This window comes from Girardinichthys multiradiatus, chromosome 23 (genome assembly GCF_021462225.1).
Source record: "Girardinichthys multiradiatus isolate DD_20200921_A chromosome 23, DD_fGirMul_XY1, whole genome shotgun sequence".
NCBI classification, from domain to species: Eukaryota; Metazoa; Chordata; class Actinopteri; order Cyprinodontiformes; family Goodeidae; genus Girardinichthys; species Girardinichthys multiradiatus.
In genome coordinates this window covers 30633930-30660626 of record NC_061815.1, presented here as the reverse complement: position 1 = coordinate 30660626, position 26697 = coordinate 30633930, and the positions used below count along the sequence as shown (strand labels likewise).

At 37.6% G+C, this 26697-nt stretch overlaps 1 protein-coding gene across 2 annotated transcripts in view; it reads right to left on the bottom strand.

Annotated features, from left to right (window-relative positions):
* Positions 1-381: 381 nt before the first annotated feature.
* Positions 382-26697, bottom strand: part of ccdc88b (coiled-coil domain containing 88B) — a 76659-nt gene continuing 50343 nt past the window's right edge. The window contains exons 20-28 of one of the 2 annotated variants that reach the window (XM_047352636.1): positions 25555-25716; positions 23647-23924; positions 23381-23524; positions 18654-18840; positions 14761-14906; positions 8233-8340; positions 3199-3350; positions 695-1040; positions 382-556 (exon numbers count right to left, since the gene is read on the bottom strand). In XM_047352636.1, the coding sequence (XP_047208592.1) occupies positions 541-556; positions 695-1040; positions 3199-3350; positions 8233-8340; positions 14761-14906; positions 18654-18840; positions 23381-23524; positions 23647-23924; positions 25555-25716 (1539 nt within the window). In that variant the 3' untranslated portion in view covers positions 382-540. The remainder of the gene's footprint in view (positions 557-694; positions 1041-3198; positions 3351-8232; positions 8341-14760; positions 14907-18653; positions 18841-23380; positions 23525-23646; positions 23925-25554; positions 25717-26697) is intronic. The other variant, XM_047352635.1, reaches the window with a different exon arrangement.

Genomic DNA, 26697 nt, shown 5'->3' with positions numbered 1-26697 from the left:
TGTAAAAGTACCAACGTCACACACCAGATGTGAAACACAATGTAGATTATATTTAATTCTATAGATATTAAGTTAAATCAAGTTTATTTTTTGTACCATCTTAAAATTAACTGTCCTTAAATGTTGTGAATTGTACTGCTGGAACCTGCAGAAACATTGTTATAACAAGCCACTTTTCTGTTTTCTGGAGCATCTTAGTGGAGGTCTGGAGCATGGATATAAGAGGCAGAGCTGTTAAATTTTCATGGGGATCCAGATGTCCCACTAAGGACATCTGCCTCTGCATGGGAGGTTGTTTTCTGTCTTTTAACTTACTGACTTATGAGTCATGGTGGAGGATGCTTGTGACGGTTAACTAATCATCAGTTTACAGACGTGAGCAACACTTCAACAATTTATTTATTTGTATTTAAAAACTCTATAAAGATCATATTTGAAAATAGTTCATAGTATGTTGACACAGTTTGTATTTTATATAAAATATGTCATCAGTTTACAGAGGATGTATCAGCAGGTCTCTCCTGTGCTGATGTGTCGTCGCTAGAGGGATGACTGTCTAAAATGCAGAAAAGATTGCAGTTTATTAGGCAACGTGTATTTATTAGAATAAATGTTTTAAATTTTTTTTTATTGCAAATAATCCAGTTTAGTTTTAAAGTCTTGATACTACTTAAAGCTTCATAATCCCACCTACCCCTCCTCACCTTTCCCTCCTTCCTCCTCAGTACTCTCCTGGCTGGTCAGAGAAGTAGCATCATGAGGTGCCTCCTTCTCTCTTCCTGTCCCCTCCCACAGGATGGTACTATTCTGACTGGAGCGAAGCCACTGGCGGGGAGGTGTCTTGTTGTCACCGGGACTAAAGGATTGGGAGATCCCAGAGCCCCCTCGGGCCAAACCAATCCCCCAACCGTGACGGGAGCCCAGCTTTCGTCGGGGCCCGGAGCGTGAAGGGTTTGGAGTCCCTGGAGCCGAGATGTCCGGCTCTGGGTTGGACGATGTTTTCCTCAAGGGTAACGGAGAAACTGGAGCACTGCAGAGATCTGAAACGTTATGAAATATATATAGAAAAAAATTAAATGTTAACCTAAATATTAAAGTTCAATATTGTAAATCCTACCATATTACAGGTTGGTAAATTTATCAGATCAAAGCACAGATCATCTATCAAGTGTCACATGATTATATTTTATCTGGTGCTAATGCAGTTTTATAGACTGCGACTAAGACGGGTTTATGTTTGATGAAGTGAATTCATTCTGCATTTCATTTTATTTTTACAGAAGATGACATTTTTAAATCTGAAGTTGGAGGTTTTTCATCAATCCAGACCCCGAAATCCAAGATGTATGTAGAAAGTAGTTATTGTTATGAAGGTTTGTATCAAATCAAATTTTTATTCCACACATTTACTAAATGAATGTCCAAACTGGAGCTCAGAGGGAAGAGTCTGCTGCCACCGGGTTAGGTTGGTTATGTTTTAGGCACCTTATTGATGCCGAGCAGTTCATTTTAGATTATGAATTAAGTAATAATTGGGTAATATTAACGCATAACAGTTTTAGCGGTTTCGGTCTTTATGAAAACAGTTACATACATTCGGACCAACTCAACCATGTTTGCAAGTCAGAAATCTAGTTGTATCCGCTAATAAGGTGGCTCTCTGGGTGTTTTTTGGTCCTTTCTCTTTCTTCTTTTTTCATAGAACCAGTTAAGAAGGATCTATAGGACCGGCTCTGGTTTAGCATTGGGAACACTTTAGCTGGAAAACCAAGAATAATGAGCTTCAGATGTCAACGTTAACCTTAGTGTTAGCGTTCTCTGTTGGCTCAGATTACAGAGCACGATTTTGACCAATACACCGTACAACCTCACTCCAATTAACAAGCTTCTGGTGCTTGAAATTTCACTCAACAACAAATGCTAACTAGCAATAAAGTACATAAGCAGACTGGTCTAGCACATCTACTGTAGCTCTTGTCATGAAAAAAGAAAAAAGGATCATAGGAAAGGCACAAGGCTTGGAAAATTTATCAGGGAACAAAAGAGATTCTTAACACTAAGTTACAAACTTGAACCCAACTTTTAAACTTTACAATCCAGCCGGAGGTCAATATTTTCTCCCAAAAATCACGCATCAACAAATGTGCATCATACATGACAGTGCCTAAAAATAATTATTTAATGAAAGGAGGGAGTATTGTGATGCCCACAATGCAAACACACACCAAACACACACACAGTGAATGTTGTGGTACTCTGTGCTACATCAGGCAAAGATCCAGGCTTTGGATCATTATATATAACAGCATTAATGAAACTGCTTTCTGTGGACACTGCAGTGAAGATCTGCTCTTCACTGATTACAGCTCTAATCTTAATCACACCTTTTAAGACCTGGGTTGCTACAGTTTTCTCCTGTACATTAGCAGCTCCAACAATGCTGCTGAAATAGCAACATTTAAGACAATAAACTCAAAAAGTGAAACAGCAGCAGCTATTTTCACTTGGGCTCTATGCTGAGTGAAAGATCTTTTCAATCCATTCACATGATGCAGGGGTTTACTTTCTTTTCATCCTGTACAGCACAGATTTTAAAACAGTAGTTGGAATCCTCAGGACTGAAAAACCTGTGGCCTTGTTTCAATATGATTTAAATTATTTAATAAAGAGAATACATTTAAAGAAAATAGAATGCTAATTAGATCCGTAATGAGCCGAACAAAACTTGCTTGGGTGTTAAAATATGCTCTTGAACTGTGTGGCACATTAAGCAGGTACTTTCCCTATTTCTATTGAAGCACATAAAACAAGAAAGAGGATTATAAGGTTAAAATATGTACATAAACAGTCAAATATGCTGGTGAAATTTTAAAAGACTGCTTTAAAAATGTCCGCAGTGAGATTTCCAGGTCAGTAAATGCATCAAAAGGGAATAAAGCCTCAGAAATCATCTCCTTTCAATGCGTGGTTAGCAGGAAAAAGGCCTGCTTCAGTGAGTCCAGGCTCTTTACAAGGAGAGATCTAAGGAGATGAGAGCGTTATCAGTGCAGCCCACACTCAGTAGTCATGAGATGATTTGTATGCGTGCCTGCACTCTTCCTTGATGGCGTATCTTTGAGAAAACCAGTCAGCTGATGTTTCGGTATTTCTCTGAAAACGACCAGTTGTGTTCAGATCTGTGTGTGTGTAAGATCTCACCAGGCTTTGGCGTGTGTGTGTCCGATGTAAATTCATTGCTGTCAGCCAGGTTTTCTATGCTGCCTGCGGCAGTGAAGAGGGCACGCCCCTCTCTTCCTCCTCCACGAGGCTTGATTAGTTTCTTCATCCTGTCTGCGATCCAGTTAGACTTTCTGTGAGGACACAGTGGACAGGGACCTTTTACAAAGAGGGTGAAGCATTTCAGTGCACAGTGGTTCATATTATGTACACAAGCTGGTTTTCCTGAAACTGGTAGGATTCCAACTGTTGGTAAGAGGTGGCGGAAACTAGCCTCGGTGGAGATGTATTTTCAGCATCATTAGCTGATTAGTTGTGTTTGCCTATTTCTTATCCAGCCTGATTACACAAGAACAACCAAGCTGAACTTCACAAAGAAATTATGCAGGTGTAGCACAACTGAAGCAAAAGTATTCCTACACCGTCATGTTTTCACATTTCGTAGCATCACCACCACAAGCCTCAGTGTGTTTTATCTGTATTTTCTGTGATAGACCAACACAAACTAGTAAGTACACCACTGTGAAGTGGAGGGAAAAGGAAACATAGTTTTAAAATCTTTTAGCAATGAAAATCTGAGTGTGCCATTTATTTGTATTGAGTCCCACTGAGTCAGTAATTGGTATAACACCCTTTTTGGATATGTCTCCACCATCTAGACACAGATATTTTTGCCCATTCTTCTTTGCAAAACAGCTCTAACTCAGCCAGGATGGAAGTAAACATAATTTTTTAAGTCTTCCTACAGATTCTCAATTGTATTTTGGTCTGGACTTTGAATGGGCCATTCTAACACATGAATATGCTTTAAACTAAAATCCTCCATTGTGGCTCTTGCTGTATGTTCAGGTTTATTGTTCAGCTAGAACATAAATCTCTGCCCCATTATCAAGTCTTTTGCAGCCTCTACAAGGTTTTTTTTTTTTTTAGGATTGCCCTGAATTTAGCTCCATCAACTCTGACTGGCTTCCCTGTGTCTGCTGAAGAAAACTGTCCCCACAGCATGATGCTGCAACCACCATGTTACACCAAGGGGATGGTGTGTTTAGGTTCACGTGCCGTGTTAGTCTTCCACCACACATGGTGTTTTGCATGTAGGAGAAACAGTTTTTTTGGTTTCATCTAAACAGAGCACATTATTCCATGTTTGCTTTTGTCCCTTATATGACCTGTGTCAAACTGCAGGTTCTTATGGCTTTCTTTCAACGATAACTTTCCTCCAGCCACTCTTCCGTAAAGGCCAGCTTTGTGAAGTAAATGACTAATAGTTGTCCAGCTGACAGATTTTCTCACTGGGCTTAGTTACCATGGGCCTCTTGGTTTTGTCTCTGGTTCCCTGGCCTATTGGTATGGGTGGATCGCCATGTCTTAGTAACCTTGCAGTTTGTTCATACTCGTTCCATAATCACATGGTGGACTGAAGAGTGCTCCATTAAATGTTAACAGCTTGGGATATTGTTTTAGAACCTAACCCTGCTTTAAACATCTCCACACCTTTATCCTTGACCTGTCTGCTGTGATCCTTGGTCTTCATGAGGCTGTTTGTTCTCTAACAAACCTCTTTGATATTCACAGAACATCTGTATTTACACTCATTAGATTGCACACATGTGGATTCTACTAATTAGGTTCTATTCATAAGACAACTAGCTGCACTGAATTTTATTTAGGGGTATCAAAGTAAATTGAGCTGAATCCAAGTGCAAGCCACACTTTTTGGATTTTTATTCATTTTTTCTTGAAAGTCACAGTTATGAACAACTTTGTTCTGGTTTATCACCTAAAAAACATTTAACTTTGTGGCAGTAACATGATAAGATGTTCAAAAGTTTAGGGATGAATACTTTTGGACAGCAGTGCACGCAAAGGATTTTGCTTCCAACCTGCAAGAAAAACCTTTCATAATATTAGAGATATTTGTGAAAAAATTGCTTATATTTCCTTTTATTTCTTTAAAGCTCCTAAACCTCTCAAAGAGGTCCTGGTTTATTTTCTTTGCCAATTTTTCTTCCTGCCATGTTTACCATCATATTCACGCTGGTAATCATAGTAAAGATTAGAAAGCAGCATGGTGGTAAGTTAATGTCTTTTAACTCAGAGTAATGTTAAGAAGCAAGTGCTTCTTAAAAGGATTAAGACAGAATTAGTGACTGAGATGGCTAAAAGTTACAGATGGCTGACTGTTATCCTGCAGAGTTATGTAACCCATTAATTAATGCCAGTTTTGCAATTATGTGTTTCTTCCGGATGAGAAAAGGCCAGAAAGTAATGGATCTTTGTCACAGTAAGTTCAGTTTTAAAATATTAGAACTATTAAAACAAATAAAAAGGACAAAATTTTTCTTGATCAGAAAACTGCTTTAGCTCTGCAGTCTAAGAAAGATGCTCTATTTTAAAACAGATAACTGTTCGAGCAGGATGAGGATGAATAATTTGTCTTAATAAAAGATGAGTAAGGATGAGGATGGGACAGAGGCATCCTATATAAATATGCATTTCTGTAAGGCACTGATGGGGTAAATCTTCAGCCTGATCTTTGGTCGTGTTTGTTATAGATGTTTCTCTGCTCCGACAGACCTGATTTAAAATGATGCTATCATTAAAAGCTATCTGTTTAAATTGATGACACACTGAGAAGATCTACAGCAGAAGGCAGAGGAAATAAGGTGTGGGAAAACATCTAATACATGCAGAGTGGTTTTTACTGGAGAGCAGCACTCAGAAACACTGATAAATACATACACTGAGCACAAACATATCTGGCCACTGCTCTCCTCCAAGGCCATTTAACACATTACTCCTGAACCTTTTGAATGTAGCCACATCAACCTTGTATCCCAGGCAGATGGTTTCATGAATCTTCAACTTATTAATGTTTTTTCAACCCTGAAGTGTTACGCTCAAAGAATCTGAACGTCTGTTAATACATATTAAAGTCTCTCTTATGTGAAATGTCTTAGTTTAAAAAACTTTCAATATTGAACTTTGAATATTGATTAATGCATTAAAGCTTTAATGTGAGCTTATGTTTTTATTTAACAGAATGATTACATGTTGAAAACCTTAAAGGTGAAACAGCTTCAGCCTGGAAATAGTTTAATCTACAAAAATATTTTTAACATTTTTGGTTCCAACTCTAGGTTTAAAAAATGTGGTAAATAAATAGTAGAAACACTTTTGGCTGACCATGTAAGGGGGCCACCTGTTTACCCAAGTCCATTTCTGATTGGTTGATCACCACCTCTTGACGAGTCTTTTCTCAGAAGTTGGAGGAGCCAGAGGAACTGCTGGGTTCTGAGACTCGCACACAGCAAAACAGAACCAGCAACAAGCCAGCCAGAGCAGAACCAACCCTGATTAACCTGACAGATAGGGATTGAGATAAATGTTTTATTTTCATTGTACTTTTCACTATGTCCATCTAATTTGGTTAAATTCCTAATTGATTTTTCTCATGATTTCCTTCATGTCAACTGGTTCTGAATCCAAAGTGATCCACCACCTGGATAACTGAACCAGAAAAAACAGCCTTCTAGTCAGAGGGGCTTTCCAGCTTGAGAAACGGTTCTTTAATTAGTCTGTTTAGTATATTGAATATTCATTGTTTATTCAGACATATTTCATAAATTATTTGTTAATAGTGTTGTGTTATTTATTAAACACATTTTAAAGTTAAGAAATATGAAGAATCTCATTGCTTCATTTAATGAGAAATGAAAGTATTTTTCCTCACTGGACAAGTTATTGACAGATTCTGAGAAGGATTATATTAATTTATGCACGTACATTTGTATATTTAACATGGTTATAAACTGTTGCTTACAGAACACAAGCAAAACATTGAGAGAAAAAAAACTATCATCAGTTATTTAATTTTTTTTTTGGGGGGGGGGCTTTCTAAAACTGTTAATAAAATCTCTAAATTATATTTTTCCTCTCTTAACACAGAAGCTTCTTTTAAGACAATAAACATTTCTCAATAAAAAAAATGTGACAAAATAAAAAGACAAACTAACCAATTGTAAACACACTGAGAAAAATAGTCATCTCACATTCTTATCACCAATTTTCAATTCAGTCTTACTTTTAAAAAAAAGTTATTTTGGGATAATTAAATATTTTAAATCGTTATCTCAAGAAAACTTGGCTTTTGGTTCAAAGTGAATGCCTATTATGAAGTGCAAGAAAGTCATGGAGCAGAAATAACCTATTCATTGTAACACTTTAATTTGCTGAAATATTTTCATTTAAAACCGGCACAAAACCTCTGCAAAGTTAGTGACGTCTATTCAGTTTCTACATTTTAGTTCTGATGTCACCCTTTATGTAAACAGTCCGTTGTTTAACATTTTAGAGGCTTAGTGACGTTGAAAGTTATGTTCTTTAGTTCATGATTGACTTTTTCTCCCCTCAACATTGAGTGGTTCCATATTTTTTCCCTTCTCTACTTGATCTAAGCAAACAGATTTTTCATTGATTACAAACAACTTTCATTTAATACAGTCTGAGTTATGTTTGAGAAACCAGAATCTTCAGCAGGTTAATAACATATTTTTTGTTCTTATTGATTCCAGTTTTGACCAATCTATTACAGCATCTCATTTAACTCTGGCAATGTCGGCAAATGCCTTTTACAGTAAACATTTTTGATACTGTATCAAACACTGTGTATACAACTGCACATATAGAATATGTGTATTTACCAATAAATAAAACTATAGACTTATTTTCATACTGGTAAAAAGAATTTGTACTGAGTTGATCTTTTTGGAAAATTCTGTTTAACATTTATTTTCTTTCCTGTTTACAATTTTCCTGACAGCTATCGCACCAAATATTATTGTATTATAATTATTCTTGATGATGCACCTAAGAAAACACCAATTACCATTTGGCGTATGTAAGTATAAAAAAGTAAAATAAAAAAAAGGATCAGAGTTCACATTCATCAACACGCTAGTGTAAACAGCAGTTGTTCTGCAAAATAGTGTAATCTGTGTGTAATTATGTCTGTACTTGGCCTTGCTGGTAGGAGGTTGCATGTTGGGCTCGAGGACTCTGTACTGATCCATAATCTTCTCCACCAACTTCTGCTTCTCCCGACGGAGCTCACTCAGCTTCTCCCTGAAGGCAAATGCATGAATCATTAGATGAGGAAGGAGGGAATATCTAATTTATTTCATGCTGGCATTATCAGTTCATTTTACTTGTATTATGCTGGTTGTGTGTATGCAACGTGGCTGTTTTATTCAACCGTAACCTTACGTCTAAAGAAACTGAGTCTGTTGTGATGTTTGAGCTGGAATTGTTTTACAACCTTCACATTAGAGAAGATTAGATGAACTGCAAAATAACATAAGCTGGGTTTGTTGACATGAACCACTGCTTAATACCTCTAACTCTGGACATTTTGTCTATTCTGACATAGTGGTAGGGTTGAAGAGAAATAGAAGTTCTGTTCTTCACTCAGCACACCAACTGGGTTCAGACTGAAATAAATCAATAATTTACATGGAATGTTTTGATCAGTACAAACAAGGATATGCTTTGAAACTGACAACATTGCAGCAGAATAATTTATGGCATAATTATGTAACAGCAAGCTTAATTGTAATTTATTACTTTATTTAGTAAACCATTTATAAATATGTGGCAAGTAGAATGGCTATAATTATTATTTTTTTATTTTCCAAATTGTTTTTCTGTTGATATACTGGGTGCAAAAAATATTAAATGTATGCCCTCAAACAAAAATGCAGAACCTAACACAGCTCTGTCCTTTATGTTTAATTTACAACAAATTATGAAATATTTTCATATTTTTGATGTTCTTCCCTCTGGTTGTAAAAATTAAAACATGACTCATAAGGTTAGGCAAGGTAAGATAACTACAGCTCAGATACATTTGAGTTAACTTAGCTAAAACAAACCAAAATAAGTGAGAGTATGGTAAACTAAGATAAATTACATTTAAATAAACTAAGGTAATCTAAGCTAAGGTAAACCAACATCAGCTAAAATAAAATAAGGTAATCTAAGATTTAAAAAAAAACAATATATATATATATATGCAGGGATTGGACAATAAAACTGAAACATCTGTCATTTTAGTGTGGGAGGTTTCATGGCTAAATTGGACCAGCCTGATAGCCAGTCTTCATTGATTGCACATTGCACCAGTAAGAGCAGAGTATGAAGGTTCAATTAGCAGGGTAAGAGCACAGTTTTGCTCAAAATAGTGAAATGCACACAACATTATGGGTGACATACCAGAGTTCAAAAGAGGACAAATTGTTGGTGCACGTCTTGCTGGCGCATCTGTGACCAAGACACCAAGTCTTTATGATGTATCAAGAGCCACGGTATCCAGGGTAATGTCAGCATACCACCAAGAAGGACGAACCACATCCAACAGGATTAACTGTGGACGCAAGAGGAAGCTGTCTGAAAGGGATGTTCGGGTGCTAACCCGGATTGTATCCAAAAAACATAAAACCCCAGCTGCCCAAATCACGGCAGAATTAAATGTGCACCTCAACTCTCCTGTTTCCACCAGAACTGTCCGTAGGGAGCTCCACAGGGTCAATACACACGGCCGGGCTGCTATAGTCAAACCTTTGGTCACTCATGCCAATGCCAAACGTCGGTTTCAATGGTGCAAGGAGCACAAATCTTGGGCTGTGGACAATGTGAAACATGTATTGTTCTCTGATGAGTCCACCTTTACTGTTTTCTCCACATCCAGGAGAGTTACGGTGTGGAGAAGCCCCAAAGAAGCGTACCACCCAGACTGTTGCATGCCCAGAATGAAGCTTGGGGGTGGATCAATGATGGTTTGGGCTGCCATATCATGGCATTCCCTTGGCCCAATACTCATGCTAGATGGGCGCGTCACTGCCAAGGACTACCGAACCATTCTTGAGGACCATGTGCATCCAATGGTTCAAACATTGTATCCTGAAGGCAGTGCCGTGTATCAGGATGACAATGCACCAATACACACAGCAAGACTGGTGAAAGATTGGTTTGATGAACATGAAAGTGAAGTTGAACATCTCCCATGGCCTGCACAGTCACCAGATCTAAATATTATTGAGCCACTTTGGTGTGTTTTGGAGGAGCGAGTCAGGAAACATTTTCCTCCACCAGTATCACGTAGTGACCTGGCCACAATCCTGCAAGAAGAATGGCTTAAAATCTCTCTGACCACTGTGCAGGACTTGTATATGTCATTCCTAAGACATATGCTAAGATAAACTTAAATAAACTAGGCAAAACGTAAACTAGCCTTTGCTACTTTAAACTAAGATAAACAAAAATAATCTCAGCTAAATTAAACTAGGCTAAGATAAATTAAAATAAGAAAACTAAGGTAATGTAAAATGAAATAAAATAATCCAAAATAAGATTTGCTAAACTAAGCTATTCTAAAAGAAGCTAGGCTAAAATAAACTAAGATATGCTAAACTAACATACGTTAAATTAAACTAATATTAAATGATCTAAGATATGATTAAGTACTCTAAAATAAGATTTGTTAGATAAACCAAAGTAAACTAAGCTTTACTTTGCGAAACTCAAAAAGATAAGTTAACCAAAGTAATCTAAGATATAAGATATTCTAAAATAAGCCAAAGTTAACTAAGATAAACTAAAATAAGCTTGGCTAAAGTAAACTAAGCTTTTTTACGCTAAACTAAGATAAGATAGGCTAAGGTAAGCAAAGCTTAACTAAAATAGTCTAAAACAAGCTACATTAAAATAACATAGACTAAGATAAATAAAATAAGCTGAGATAAACTAAACTAAGCCACACTAAAGTATGCTGAATCAAACAAAGATATCTCTACTGATCACCATATTGTAAATGTCTAAGCTACAACAGCAAAATGTTAAAATGTCACATTTTCATGATAAAAAAAAGATATAAATGGTAAATGGACTGAACTTATATAGCGCCTTTCCAGTCATAATGACCACTCAAAGCACTGTACACTAGAGCACATTCATCCAATTGCATTCTAAATTTTATAACTTTTTTCACCTTTATTGTGGTGTGTAAACAGCACAATTCACCTGAGAAACAAACTGAAAAAATAAATAATTTGGATACTTAAGTGTGTGCATGCTCTGTTCACGTCTGTTCAGAATTGAAGGCAGTTATGCACATATCAGTGGATGAGGGCACTGGGCTAAAAAGGCTAGCAGTAAGGATTTAGGGAAGACCACACACTTGATCAAGTACTTATATTTGGCCTGGGTTTTCTTTTAGCTGTACATATATAATATTTTTTGGTTTCTAGTTTTGCTCCTCACAAAAACATAAAACATTATCTAATCTTCTCAAGGTGAATACGTTTTTGCTTTTCACAGCTGACACATTTGATCGTTTAGCCATCCAGCGACATGTTTAGGGCTGCAGGAGTAAAGAGGAAATGGGTTGGGGGTGGTGGGTGCTGGGGTGGCTGGAGCCAATTCCAGCTGTCACTGGGCGAGAGGCGAGGTATAACCTGAAAAGGTCGTTAGTCCTTCACAGAGACATACGAGACTATAAATCATGCACGCTCCCACTCATTTCCAAGGTCAATTTGAAATCACAAACATCCTAATATGCATGTTTTTTGCCTGCAGGAGAAGAGCCATGAATGCATGAGGAGAACAGACAAAGTCCCCACAGCCAACCAAAAAAAATTAAAAGCTTCTTGCTGTGAGACAAGTGCAAATAAAATAAAGGAAAATATGACTTAATTTCTAATTCTTCTATGTGCAAATAGCCACTATTCTACTCCTGACTGTCTTCCAAATTCCTGTTCTTGTATGAGTTTGAATAAGATTATTCATCCTAATGAGCTATCCAACAGTTTGCTCAGTTCAGGCCAGTGAGCTGTTCAAACAGTCTGGACTACAAGAACAAAGACGTGGTCTAAATAAACTCCACTGCCAATCTACAGAGTACATTCTGGCAAAAGCCCCATCAAATAATTCAAGTGTAAAAAGACGGATCAGAAAGTCTGGTAAGGTCTCATTTAAAGCTTTAATGAGTGAACACCAAAAACATGCAATGTTTTTAAAGTGAACATTTTCAAATATATAGCACCTTGCAAAAGTATTCATACCCCTATAACTTTTTCACATTTTGTGACGTTACAACCAAAAACTTTCATCATGTTGGCAGTTCAAGTGATAGACCAATACAATGTAGCCTATTATAGTAACGTGGAAGGAGGAAGATACATGATTTTAAATATTTTTTTTACAAGTGAAAATCTTAAAAGCATGGCATTTCTTCTTATTCAGTCCCCCAAGGCAGCACCTTCTAGAACCACATTTTACTATAATTATATCTGTGAATCTTTTGGGGTATGTCTGCAGCAGCTTTCTACTTCTAGAGACTTATCTACTTGCCCATTTGTCTTTGCAAAAATCGCGCTAGCTAAGTCAGATTGGACGGAGAGCATCAGATTTACAGATCTGGACTTTGACTGGGCCATTCTTACACATGTATATGTTTTGATGTAAATATTGTTGCTCTGCCTGTATGTTTAGGGCTGGTTTATTGCCACAAGGTGAAACTCTACACCAAGATCAAGTCTTTCACAGCTTCTAACAAGTTTTGTTTTGGTATTGTAGTGAATATAGCTTCAACCATCTTACCATAAACTTACACCAGCTTTCCTGACTCTGCTGAAGAAAAGTATCCCCACAGCATGACGCTGCCACCCTCATGCATTACCATGGGGATACAGTGTTCAGACTGAAGTACAGCATTAGTTTTCTACCACACACAAGGTTTTGCATGTAGTCCAATACATTTTAGTTTGGTATGTGGGCCATGTCCTCTACCTGGTGTTGTGGCCAACTGCAAATGGCATTTCTTAGTCCACACTGTGAGATGGTCAACGTTTGGGATGTTGTTTTATAACCTAACCCTGCTTTCAACGTCTCCACAACTTTCTCCCTGACCTGTCTGGTTAGTTACTTGGCCTTTTTTGTTCATTAATTAAAGACCTTGACAGAAGAGTTGGATTTATACTGAACTTGAATTACACACAGGTGGACTTTATATACCAACTCTGTAATTGATGAAGGCAGTTGGTTCCACTGGATTTCATTTGGGTACATCAGAGTAAAGGGGGTCAATAGAAATGCATGCCACATCTTTTTCCTTTCAATTTGTAATTACGCACAACCTTCTGTTAATCTCCTACATAAAGTATCAATAAAATACATGTTTTTTGTGGCTGTCATGTAAAAAAGGTTCAGATGATATGAAAACCAAGGCATTGAATAACAATAAAACAACTGTCAACAAGGTGTGTTGATGTCCCTAATCTGCCTTAATCCGACTGCTGTCTAATCAACTCTTTTTGGAATGGTGGCACAAAATCTTCATGATCACATCAAAATTGCTTAAAATTGGCATTTGTCACCAGTGCAAGCACCAGTGGAGGCATTTCCTCTATTTAAAGTGAGCTTTCAAGCGGTACACAGAACTGTTCCTTGTTTTCACAGCACATAACATCTCAACCACTCATTAAACATCATGTGTGTTGCCATCTAATTAAATCCAATATCGATCTTCCTGTTAGCTGTTTCAGTCCCCAGCTGACCAGTTGAGAAAATATTTTTGCAGCTAAATACTGCTTGGCAACAAGTCACCTTTTATTTCCCCCGGGCCCTTATGTTTCTTTCAAATGTCCCCAACCTGCCGTTCTCCATCAGCTCAATGATCACAGACTTCCTAATTGGTCCCATTCACCTGACTGCAACATCCATTGGCTCCTTGTTCAGCAGTTACCTCACACAACTTCTAAATCTGCTTCCACCTGCATCTGTAGATTAGTTTGTTGCTATGTGGGGTTTTTTTTCTGTGAAAACCATCTAAACCTGATTTATTTTTATGTTCAGGGACCTGCTTTTTTACCTGCTGTCAGCTGATAACCTAACATGTTTCTGTGGGAAAGAAAACCTCATAAACAGAGATTGATTCTATGAGGCTAAACGTTTGAAAACAGACCCCTGTATGTCAAAAATAGCCAGGTCTATAGAACCTCCACCTGTAGGTGCAAATTTTTAACAAGCAATTATGATGAAGCGAAGTCTTAATCTGTGATTGATCACAGTACAACCCTCAGCAAGCAAAAAGGATTCTTTCAAGAAGAAAAGCAGAAAATTGAGGTACAAAAAGGAAGAATGCACAAAAATTAGGTTAATTATATTTTAAGTGTGAAACCAGCTCTGCTTGCAAACTATAAACCCTGAATTAATCTTTGAGTCTGTCAAAAGGTCGACCACTAAGTGCTGTTGGACTATGAAATCGTTGTTTCACAGTCTCAAACCTTTTGCATGACTGTTCCTTTTCACAATCTCTTTGAAAGGCTTTCATTCACTTCCAATTATTCAAAGGTAGTTTTTCATAACAGGATTCAAATCCTTTGTTTGAAAAAATAAAACCTCGTTTCTTTTTTTTTACCATCTCCTTTTCCAGATGATTATTTCAAAACAAAACAAATGTACAAGTTCTTCCGGTATATGTGTACTTACTGGTACTCCTGCTGCTGTGAATAGTGCTGGTCACGGCGCTCCAGGCTCTGCTCCAGTAAGGCCCGGTTCTCCTTCAGCAGGCTCTGGTTTTGTTCGGCTACGTGTCGGTTCTCCTCTTCCATGTTCCCTTTCAGCTGTGTTAACAGCTATTCAAATATAAAATAAACATGTTACCCTGATACACGTATCCTCAATGCCATCTTTGAGTTTATATATATTTTTTAAATACATCATTACCATGATAAAAAAGCAACTCAAATAAGGATCTCTTTGAATAAATTGACAGATTTTAAGTCTAATATAATGTCACAGAAGCGTTCTTACTAGCACAAGTTATATTTAAAAGAAAAACAAACTACTTATAAACCAACTTTTACTGTGTAAATTTATTATTGTTGTCACAACACAAAATGCAAAAATGTTGTCTTAGAATTGTAAATTGGTATCTGTTATTTTAAAACCCTTTAAATCCCTTTTTTGTGTTTGCTGTTTGACCTTTTTTACTTTAAAGTCATTTAAACTCAAAGACACAAAATAAAAAAGACCAATGTGTCCCAATTACAGACTTAATCATAGGTTTTGCTCCCCCAGAGAACTCAAACACATATTGTAGTACAAGACCTGTGAATTTTGGGATTGGAATTAAAATTAAGATATTTCTTCACAATGTTTGGTCAAAACCGATTTAAAGTTTTTAATCTGTGCAGCCCGTCAAGCATGATAGAGGCAGCATTATGCTTTGGGATTGTTTCATTGCTATATGTGGTAAATAATTTCACAAAGTAGATGGAAGGATGAAAGAGGAGGACCATCTCGATGTTCTTCAAGTTCACTTCACAAAAAAAGTTAGATGATTGAAACTTAGACACAGTTGTGACAATGATACCAAACATGCATCAAAACTGGCTCTAGAGTGAATGAAAAAGTCTAACATTATGATCCTGGGTTCTGGAAAGGCCTTCCCAAAGCCCTGACCTCAATCTTATTAAAAACTGTACCAAGAACTCTGATGAAATAAAGTATTTGTGACAACTTTTTAGGTTTAAACTTTAAATTTTTAAAACAAGAGACTAGATGGCTCCAACATCGACTGACAGAAAGACAATGGCAAAGATTTTCTTAAATGACTTTTCTAAAGTACAACAATTTACTTGTTGCTTTGTGTATTTATTTCCAAGGTGCAATGGAAAAATGATCCCACAAACAGACGACCAGTATTGATTTCATAAATTTCATGTACAGAACATGTACAGAAAATCTCATCTACTTTAATCTTTGCAAATCCTTTTCCAATTATTATGTCCTGTCAAATGCAGCTCCAGCAGAGAAATGCTGCAGCAATGCTTTAATTACTGTGGCACAGACTCCAACATGAACTGTGAGACATTTATTCCTCTAAAATACTGCATAATGAGAGGGAATAATATAAACTATTTGCACCTATGCTAACTCAGTGTAGAGAAGAATACATCATTTCAACAGATAATGAGCTAATCTGAGCAGAAATAATTTTCATTAAATAAAAACACACTGATGTAATTTGGGGAAAAGCAACAAGAAGGAAAGCTATTATTTCTGTGTGCTTTGCATTATTAATCTGCTATTTAAAGCAACTGCCTGGCAACATGGGATACTTAATCATTTCTTGATAAATTTTAAATCAAATGGTTGAAGCTTAGCTTTTATGTGAAAATGAAGCTGGAGCTTGTTAGCTTACTTTATTCAGGGCTAAAAACAGTTAGCCTGGTACTAAAAAAAAAAGCAAATTTAATATACCCACTGATACCACTAAAAGCTACTGATTATTAACATTTTCAAACAGGTATAGCATAATTAATCACTTGTCATTGCTCTTATTAAAGCAGATTAAGGTAGATCTTTTAAGTGATCTATTAATGCATGTTGTATTCATTCAAAATAAAGCTAGCTACTTTGTGACACCGAACTAAGCTAAGCTAACTTGACTCCAGTCCAGGTTACATTTATTCGACATGAGCGCTGTAAATTTTAAATTCAAATATTCAGCACAGCCAAACGGTTAAATTACAACTTGAATTTAAATGATCAGACTAAACATATAGGTAAATATAAGACCTTTCTCATTTTTCACAGTTGTTTTTCTAAAAGATATTTAGGCTCTTTGGACATCGTTTGAATTTTTATTTTGCAAAGATTTAGCTATGTTGATGATCAAAAGTATCACATTTAGCTAGAATGTGGATTTAGAGGTGAAGTTTTTATTATTCTACAACTAAATAGAAAAGGGTGTTCCTGACAATTTTTTGTGTCACTGATTTCAATTCTAAATGTACTTTTTAAAACGCACAACAATTTTATTTGATTTGTTAATATTTTATTGTTTTCCAATAAATGTAAAAACTAACCTTTTGGGGGGTTTTTTTCATGGGAAAAAAACAGAGAGAGAGACTTTCATTCTTAAAAATAGAATGTTGGATGTTTTACAAAAAATCAGGACTATTTAATATGAAATATGTTGATACGTTATATATTGATGGCATTCTTTAGAAATAGCATTTATTGCGTCCAAGGTGGAGCCCAATACAAAGTGACCTCCAAGGGTTTTGTCATAGACATTAAGTTTCAGTCAGCTTGGTGGATCACATTTTATTGTTCAGTTTCAACAATTTACAGTTTATTATCAAATATATCCTTGGAGAATTTGTGTTCTCCAAGGATATATTTGGCCCGTGACAACAGTCACAGTTTATAGTCACACAAGAGATATGTTGTGAGAGAATGTATATGAGAATTATCTGTAGTCTGGTGAAGTAAGAGAACATCCTTGCTCTGCCTGCAACTGGGAAGGACAGCTGTATGAGTACTGGGCTGTCTGTGAGCGTTTTAAGACAAAGGAGGGGCCACGGCAGTAATAGATATATTCTTTGACACTACCTACTTTCAGGTAAAAGTTTGTGGAAGCGTCAGACAACCCCCAAAAAAGTCGCCAGATTTGTCGCTAGAATAGTTAAAAATAAAAGCACCAAGAAGGTTCAGAGTGCTTGCTAAATATAACGACACAATTGCTAGAAGCTGGCAACACCGATGGGTGACTGAACACAGGATTGCTCCAACCCCAAATTCTGACCTTCAAGGTAAATAGCACACAGCATTAGATTAATAAATTAATAAAAAATAACGATTACATTAAATGTTGTCATTGTGGAAGTGTAGCTCAATATGTTCCTACAACATCTGTCTGTAATAAGTGCCTGTGTGATATCCAGCACCACGTTTGAGTCTTTTCTTGTCCAAAACCCTTTTTTTTCCCACCAAAAGCCTTTAAGCCATACTTTAATGGTGCCAGGTGGTTCAGAAATGGTTTCACGAGCAGCTGGATCAAGCAGCAGAATACAACATCTGCTAGTTGACTTCTAAAACCTTTTTTAGGAAGTCAATTTCCATCTGTCTTTACTCATCACTCAAATGTGTTTAAAATGCTGTGCTTGATTGTATTTTACAGAGCAGTTTGGCTGGTAAAAGATGCTAGTGCTCCTTCAGAACTACTTAGTATTCATTCTCTGTTTGGACAAATACATCATTTTTGGCTGATATGTCAAGCTGAAAATGGCTTTTATATCACGGATGTGAGATTAGACAACCACTGCTCCCCACTGTTGATATTACTGCTGTTCCTCCCCGTCACATTTATGGGAATTGCTCACTAAAACCTGCTAGGAATTCCTATTAAATCCCTCCAATTTGCCCATAATTCTTTTAGATACATTTGTTTGTATTACAAGTGGATAATACCTCTGAGTGTCTCCATTATTAATCCAGTTTAACCCAGTGATCCGTGAGCTACAAAATAGCAGTGTTTTTCTGCAGAAGGTGGCTAGATTTTTGTGTGAATTTGCGTGCTCGGGTCCTGTTACCTGGTACTGGCTGGTTAGCCGAGCGTTGCTGAGGTCCAGACTCTGATTGGTTTCTCTCAGGGCGCTGAGCTCCCCCTCCAGTCGGGTCTTCTCCAGCTGGGAGGCACTCAGCTCCGCCTTTAGCACAGAACCCTGAGCCAGCAACTCCGCCTGTGAGGCCAACCAGTCCTTCTGCTGGGCCTGCAGCCTGCAACCCAACATGCACCATCACTGCTGTGTCCTGTGAAGGGCTCTGAGTCACCGCTTGCTGAGTGCTCACTAACAGATGCTCAAATTATCATCATTATACAACGAAGCTAGAAAGCAGCTAATACATAAGCCTGCCAACATCCTGGAGAAAATCTTTAAAAGATCACATTTACTAAACACGACTGTATTATTTTATATAAATGTGCATGAAGTTGGGAGATAAATATTTTTTTTTTGTGAGGATTAAAAATAAGTAACATGAAACCTTTGGTTTAAAATAAAATGGAAACAGGATAGATGAATTAGCCCCTACAACCTGTCAGTCTGACGATAATAAAATAACTTAGGTACGTTTTTAGCTCATGTTGAGGACTGGGTTGTCTGTGAGTGTTTTCAAGACTTGGTCCCCTGTCTTAAACATGACAAATGGAAAAAAATAAATAAATAAAAAAAATAATAATAATATATATATAGAATAGGATAGTCCTGTGTATGTCCCTCAATGGGAAAATTCATTGTATTCATTGTATATTTTAAAAAATTGTGTACAGTAATGTGAAATAGTCAAAGTTAAAAAAGCTACAGTTAAGAAAAATAGCAGAAGCTAAATCTCAGTTTTGGTGCTGAAAGTGTGTAACACCCCAGCTGCAACAGACATTATTTAAACACCTCTGCAAATTAGGTTTATTGTGATATTTCTAAATTGCTTGGTAGCTTGGCTATCCTCATACTACAAAAGGATAGCCTAAACAGTTAAATGTGGCTAATATTACAAGGATTTTATTCAGATTCAGCCCTAAATCCTGCTTTTAATCACCACTGCTCTTAAAATTGTGCAATCCCCCTCAATATATTCTTCATCAGTAAACCAGGTGTTGTCCCAGGCACACCTGACGGAGCCAATCAGAGCTTCATTATTACTGATTAAAAAGATCTACATCAAGACTTGGTGGCAGCAGCCCCCGAGAATTCAGTTTCCACAGTAAGGCAAACACCATGGGCCTCCATGTCTAAACTCAAAAACACACATCAACCAAGCATCGAAAATGACAAGGAAAGTCAGCTTTAAGTTGTTCACAATATAGTAAAAACCTATGAGGTTTGGGGATTCAGTTCTGTAGAAGAATTAATCAAAACTGTACATTTTCAAGCCTATAGATCTAGAGGAGGCTGATTGAAGCATATGCTGTAATGAACATCATACCTACAGTGAGCCACGTTTGTGGCTCATTTATGGTCTGGAGCTGCTTTGCTTGCTGTGGGGCTGGAAACCTACAATGTGAGCAAGGCTAGATGGATTCAATAAAGTTGCTGGAAGGAAATGTCAGGCTGATCGCGAAGAAGCCAAAATGTGGGCATAATTGGAACTTCAAACAGGATGATTCAAAGCATTTTTTTTTTTAAATTGTCCACATGTAATTTGTTTTTTGCAAGCACCTGAACAATATTGAATTTTGCCACCAAATCTTTGCAGAGGGTGTTGAATAATTTTAAATACAGCTTTCTGTCACATTACCTGCACTATGTTGATCATGTGCTTTCCTTGTTGTGACACTTGGCAGGTTTATCTGTTTATCTGTCTCAAAGGCCTCCGAAGAAACAATTTTCCTCACTAACAAAATACTAGAATTTGTGCCCTTTAGTTTCAACAGTGAACCTGGCCGCGTTCATCCACTCCACCTTCAAGTCATGGGGTGAGGAGATCTTTGACCTGAATGAAACTGAATGGACCTGAACATGAAAGAACTATAATAACACCCTTTGCCTGATTAATTCAGAGCGGGTATGTTTTAAAAAACATCGTGAGACACATACACCTCTGCACAAAAACAATGTGACCTAAGTGAGATAAAAAAAGCCAACAAGGAACTACAGCAATCTCACTTTATATCACAAACTTAGCTGATTCTGGATGTGCATAATTAAGCACCGATGTCTAGATTCATATATGTTGACAAAGAGAAATTATGAGCGTGGACCTTATACCTTAGCTGTGCCTATGAGCAGTCTCACCTTCAAGCAAATTCAGTCAGGAAAAAGGAGTAGATTTTCTATTTGTAAACTCTCTGTGCTTTTCTCTCCCATAGAAAGGATGCCTGGCTCAGAACTCCTTTACTAATGTTTGTGTCCTTTTTCTGTCCCCTTCCTGTCAGCTAAACCAGTTGTGGCCATCAGGATTATTGCTGTAAGTCTGGTTCTGCTGCAGGTTTCTTCCTGTTAAAATTGAGTGGTCCCTCTCTACAGTTGCCATATGCTTGCTCATGCTGAGAGATTTCTACAAAGTAACAAATTGATGGAATGACAAAGTCACCTTCCATCTACAAGAAATGTTTTCTCCAGGTCACTACAGGCATGTCTTGAAGACATAAAAACCTGTATGACCTTAATTTTTCTGCTTCTAAATAGAAGACAGAAGTTGTCGTCTTTGGACTGGAGTCTTTGACAAAGAAATTGCTTAGTCAATCAATTAATGCGGATGGCATTAAACTGACCTTTGGTAAGTAAAAAACATTGGTGTTATTTTTGACCAGGACATGTCTGTCATCAAACAGGTTTCTAGGATTTTCTTCTTTCACCTCCGGAATATTAGAAATATCTTGTCAAGGATTGACGCTGAAAAACTAGTCCATGCATAAGTCGTTACTTCAAGGTTGGACTTTTGTAATTCTTTACTATCATGATGTCCACAAAATGCAGTTAAAAGCATTCAATTGGTCCAAAATGGTGCAGCAAGAGTTCTGATGAAAATTAAAGAGAGATCATATTTCTCTTATTTTAGCTTCCCTTCATTGGTTCCCTGTTAAATCCAGAATAGAATTTAAAATTCACCTCCTAACATATAAAGCCCTTAATGATTTAGCTGATTGTTCCATATGTTCCTAACAGAGCACTTCGTTCTCAGACTGCATGTTTACTGGTGGTTCCTAGAGTCTCTAGAAGTAAATGGGAGGCAGCTCCTTTAGTTATCAGGCTCCTCTCCTGTGGAACCAGCTCCCAGTTTTAGTCCGTGAGGCAGACACCCTGTCTACTTTTAAGGCTAGGCTTAAAACCTGGCTTAGGTTATCCTGGGCTATCTCTGTAGTTATGCTATTGGTTTAGACTGCTGGAGGACATAATGACCACTTTCAGTCTCTCCGCTACATTCTCATACTACTCTCCAATTTTGCAATATGTTTAACTTTATGTTTTCTCTCTGTTTTTTTTTTTTTTCTCTTCCCTGAGTACACCTGGCCTGGTTTCTCCCAGTTAAAGGGGAGATTTCCTCTTCACTGTCGCTACATGGATGCTCAGTATGAGGGATTGCTGCAAAGTCAACGACACAATGGCAGCAACTGGACGCTGTTGCAACATGCTCGTCCAGGGGGAATGAATGCTGCAAAGTCCCTGACTCAATACAATCAAGTGCCTTGAGACAACATGTGCTGTGAATTGGTGCTGTATAAATAAACCTAAATTGAATTTTGTCTTCAAAATTTCTTTGCCCTGAGCTGAGCTCCAGTCAAAACAACTTGGTTTCCTGGAACCGAGAATATTAATGCCTTTCATGACCTTGAAAGAGACTTTATCACATTTGTTACAATGAACAGGCTCACACAAACATTACACCTTTTGTTATTATCTTTTTATCAAAGGAAAATATTGTTCATGTTAAATAAAACATGGACAGACTTTTGGTTCTTGGAAATATTTTTGAACTTCACCTGAAAGTCACCTTACATTTAAATTTACTGACCGTAAAATTTTTAACCGTAGTGTGGTTCTTATTTTAACCTGGAAGTGGTCCAGCTCTGCAAATATCATACATTCTTTTAGTGCTTATGAGTTTAAACTGCATGGAAATGTTATAAATCCACGGGATGTACATTTTCTCTGGAATCTATAATTTTGAGATGGGTTGTTTTAGAATAAGAAACTTTTATGCATTTATGCACCTTTCCTATATAATATTTAAGTCTGACGTGTACAGACTCCAGCTCTGCAGGCCGTCAATAGTTCCATCAGTCAGTAATCAGTTGCATCAGCATGATGATAGCTGATTAATTAATTATAGTACACAAGCATCTTATGATGATGATCATTAATATCATATACCCATCAGCCTCGAGAGAAATTACAATCAGAACCACTTATTTTGAAATGGAGATCTCAGCCTGATTTATTGTTGAAATAAATACAAAAACTAATTAAAAAAATATCTACTAGCGTTGCATAAATTCAGATGCTATAATAAAGTGCTTTGAAAAGTCCTCAGAACAAACTTTACATTCACTTAAAGTGCTTGAGTTTTGTTTCTTATGTTTTATGGAGTGAAACCTTGTTTTTCTGTTCTCAAACCCAAACGTCTGCAATCAGGGACAAAAATGCGTTCAGTGCATTATTTAGTACATTTGCATTCAAATCGATTCCCGTGTTGCTCGCTGTGCATCATACAGAGGCATTACTTCTGCGGCTCCCTGCATTCAAATGAACAAGAGTGCCATGAAAGGCTGATCAGATCTCATGAAAGGGACTGTGAGGAAGCTGTCAAGATCGGTTACCTCTCATTGTCGTCTTTCAGCCTCTCCAGCTCCCGTTCTCTCTCCAGCGTCTTCTGGGCTTCTGCTTCCATCTTCTGCCTCTCCAGCTTTATCTCTGTCTCCCTCTCCTCCAGCTGGGTTTTACTATCCAGGAGCTCCTTGTACCTTGAAAATACAAACAGTATTCAAACCAACAGGAATATTATCTTCAGACAGCTGGCTAAGGAATCCTGGCCAGATGTGTAGATTTCAATGCTGTTTTGGGGGAACTAAAAAAGTTTTTATACCTCCCCTCCAGCTCCCTATGTTGAGCCTCCAGGCTGCGATAGCTGCCCCTCAACTGGGAATATTTCTCCAGCAGCTCCTCCAGCTCAACCTCCTGCTGCTGTTGCAACGCTGTCATCCGCTCATGGTCCCGCCTCAGAGCCTCCATCCTGGCCGCAGACTCCTCTCGCTCCCGTGCCCACACCTTTGATTCGGCCTCCAAGGCTGCACGCCGGGCCTCACTGTCGCTGCAGCGTGCCAACACTGTTGCATGCTGGGAGCTTAAAGATGCTTGGTCCACCTGAGTGTGTATATGACAGAGAGACCATGTCTGTGAATTTGCATATCATACATTACCATGACAACATATTGTGCAGTAAGAGCTCAGAAAATGAGGACATGTAAGGCAAAAAAATTATAGCAGTTAATTCCCGTGAAAATAGCAAAGTAAAAAAAAAATTATGAAACACCTTAACAAAGCCCAAAGAAATTTTACTCAAGACAAGATTAAAACATGACAAAAAAGTCTGGCCTTCTGGAAGTAAGTGTACATAAATGTGAGATGAATCAAAACTTTTGCACGGTGCTGTATATACAGCATCTTTGAAATATATTCATAAGTCTTTTTCTCATTATGTCACATGACAAAAACTTCAACGTGTTTTATGCGTATGCGAGGCTAACACAAAGTAGTGCATATTTGTGATGTGGAATGATAAAAATAAATCATCGCTTTCAACACTATTTACAAAAATCTGAAACTTTTGTTTGCTTCGTGTTTAACCTCCTTTACTCTGATAAAAAAATACAGGGCAACCAATTGCCTTTAGAAGTCACCTAATTCATACATAGAGATTGTGTGTGAAAGTTAATTTCTGTATAAACTCAGATGCTGCCACTTCCATGTTGAAACATGGGAGTGGCAGCAACATGCTGTGGGGATGTTTTTGGGGAGGCTGTTGTAAGTGGAAGGGGAGATAATTGATGATAAATACAAGGCAATCCTGCAAAATAGTTGAAACTGTAGCTGAAGTTAACCTTTTGGTTGTAAATTGGTTGTAATTTGGCTCAGTCAAAGTCCAGACCTAAATCCTATGGAAAATCTTAAAGAGAAATGCTCACAGATGATTTCTGAGGGCGGTGCAGAAAGCACTGAATGGTCCCTTCACGAGTAATTCGAGTGATACCAACAGAGTCACACCTTTTACACACCGGATGACCACAGAGGCTATATATGCCTACGTCATCCGAGGCTCTGTTCCTACAGAATCTTCTTGTGAAAGCAAGGATTCTGAGTGACAGAGAATCTCTGGAGGTCATCCGGGATTCATAGAACCGTAGTTACACGCGTAACTTTCGTTTTCTATGTAAAAAAAAATAATCATACATCTTTTTCACTACACTTGACAATTGTGCACTGTGTGCTGGTCTATCAAGTAAAATCCCAATACAGTATATTGAAGTTTGTGATTGTAATGTTAAGAAATGTGAAAACTTAATGGGATCAGAATCCTTTGGTAAGGCAATGGAGACGCTGGAACAATGTTTGCACTGTAATGTTTGCTCTTACACCAAACTGCATTCATAAGGAAGATCTGTGCTTGTTTTATAAAAATGAAATGGGATCACACAAAAAAAAAACAGCCTGTGAAACTTTGTGGGTCTCTAAATCATTCATATCATGCCATGCCTTTAAATATTTCATAGATCATGTGTAAAATGGTACAGCAATCTGCCTCTTCTGGTCTTTTTACATAACTTTCTGCATGATGGTGACTATGAATACTTAAATATCACACTAGTTCTGGCAAAATCTACAGAATCTTTGGTCTTTGTTGAAAAAGGTTGATGTAGGGATCCCAGATGTAATGAGCTTATGGTCTCAGTTTCCCTACTCCAGTCATCCTCTTGCTGTTTGTGTGTGTGGTCACCTGTAGCTGAGTGTTGAGTGTCTGTAGGCTTGTGCAGGAGTCCTGCAGGCTGAGGGAGTGCCGACGTAGAGCTTCCAGCTGCTCCCTGAGGTGCTCACACGCCTCCTGGGACTGAGACAAGCGCATCTGCAAAGCCTCTTGCCCTGCTTCTGCCACGGCTCTCTGAGGGAGGAAAAAAAAAGCTTGCATTTTAACGGGGTCTGCAGATGTAGTGTCAAATACCTCTGAAAATAGTCATGTTATTTTCATGTTATTTGGATACGAGTAGAATCAGCAGCTGACCTTGTAAATTACCCTCATGCTGGTCAGACATTGAGGGTTATCTGATCTTAATATCAGTCTATATGTACTGAAATTCTTCCTGTATCTATTGTAAAGTAAATTTCAAAACTTTGTTTCTTGTAAACATGCAAAACACATCTAAATATGTTGATTAGGCATTGTCAGGCATATTCTAATGGAAAAAAATGCTGACAGTATTGAACAAAACAGTGTCTTGCTCCAAAATAATTCTACAGCAGCACATCACAGCTCATTTCTATTCCCACCACACAGGCTGACTGTATTTTTGCACACATCGGCAAGGAAACTGTGTCGGGGCATGGACCGGAGAGTCTGCAGCTCAGGTTTAGTGTGTGACGGCTCTTTTTTAAAACACATTTTGCTCATATTTAATACCTGCACACTGCTGACTCAATCATACACAGATACATTCTTCTTTCGTAAATGGACACCTTAAAATTTTGCTTTCCTGCACCAAAATTCACTCTCCTGGCTTCAGCCATTAAATGTCAGCTGTGGAAGATTGTGCTATTTTTATATCGGATGACAATGAGTCCACAGAACTACAGCTAATATTTTTGCTGCTTTAATAAGGACTTCCTTCCTGTGGAGGATGTCTTACCTCTCTCTAATCATACCCAATCAAGACTGACCAATCAAGGTCTTCTGCCAGTTTATCAAGTTAAGATTATTTATCTATCAAATGATCATGTGAGGTAACAATTTTTTTTTGTATTTGCTGCATATTACAGCAAATGAGAGTATCATCAGCATAACATGAGACCTACGGGCTAAACATAGACATGCCACAGTAAACTATCTGGTTGCAAATGTGCTGGTGGTGAAGATTTAAGGGCTTTT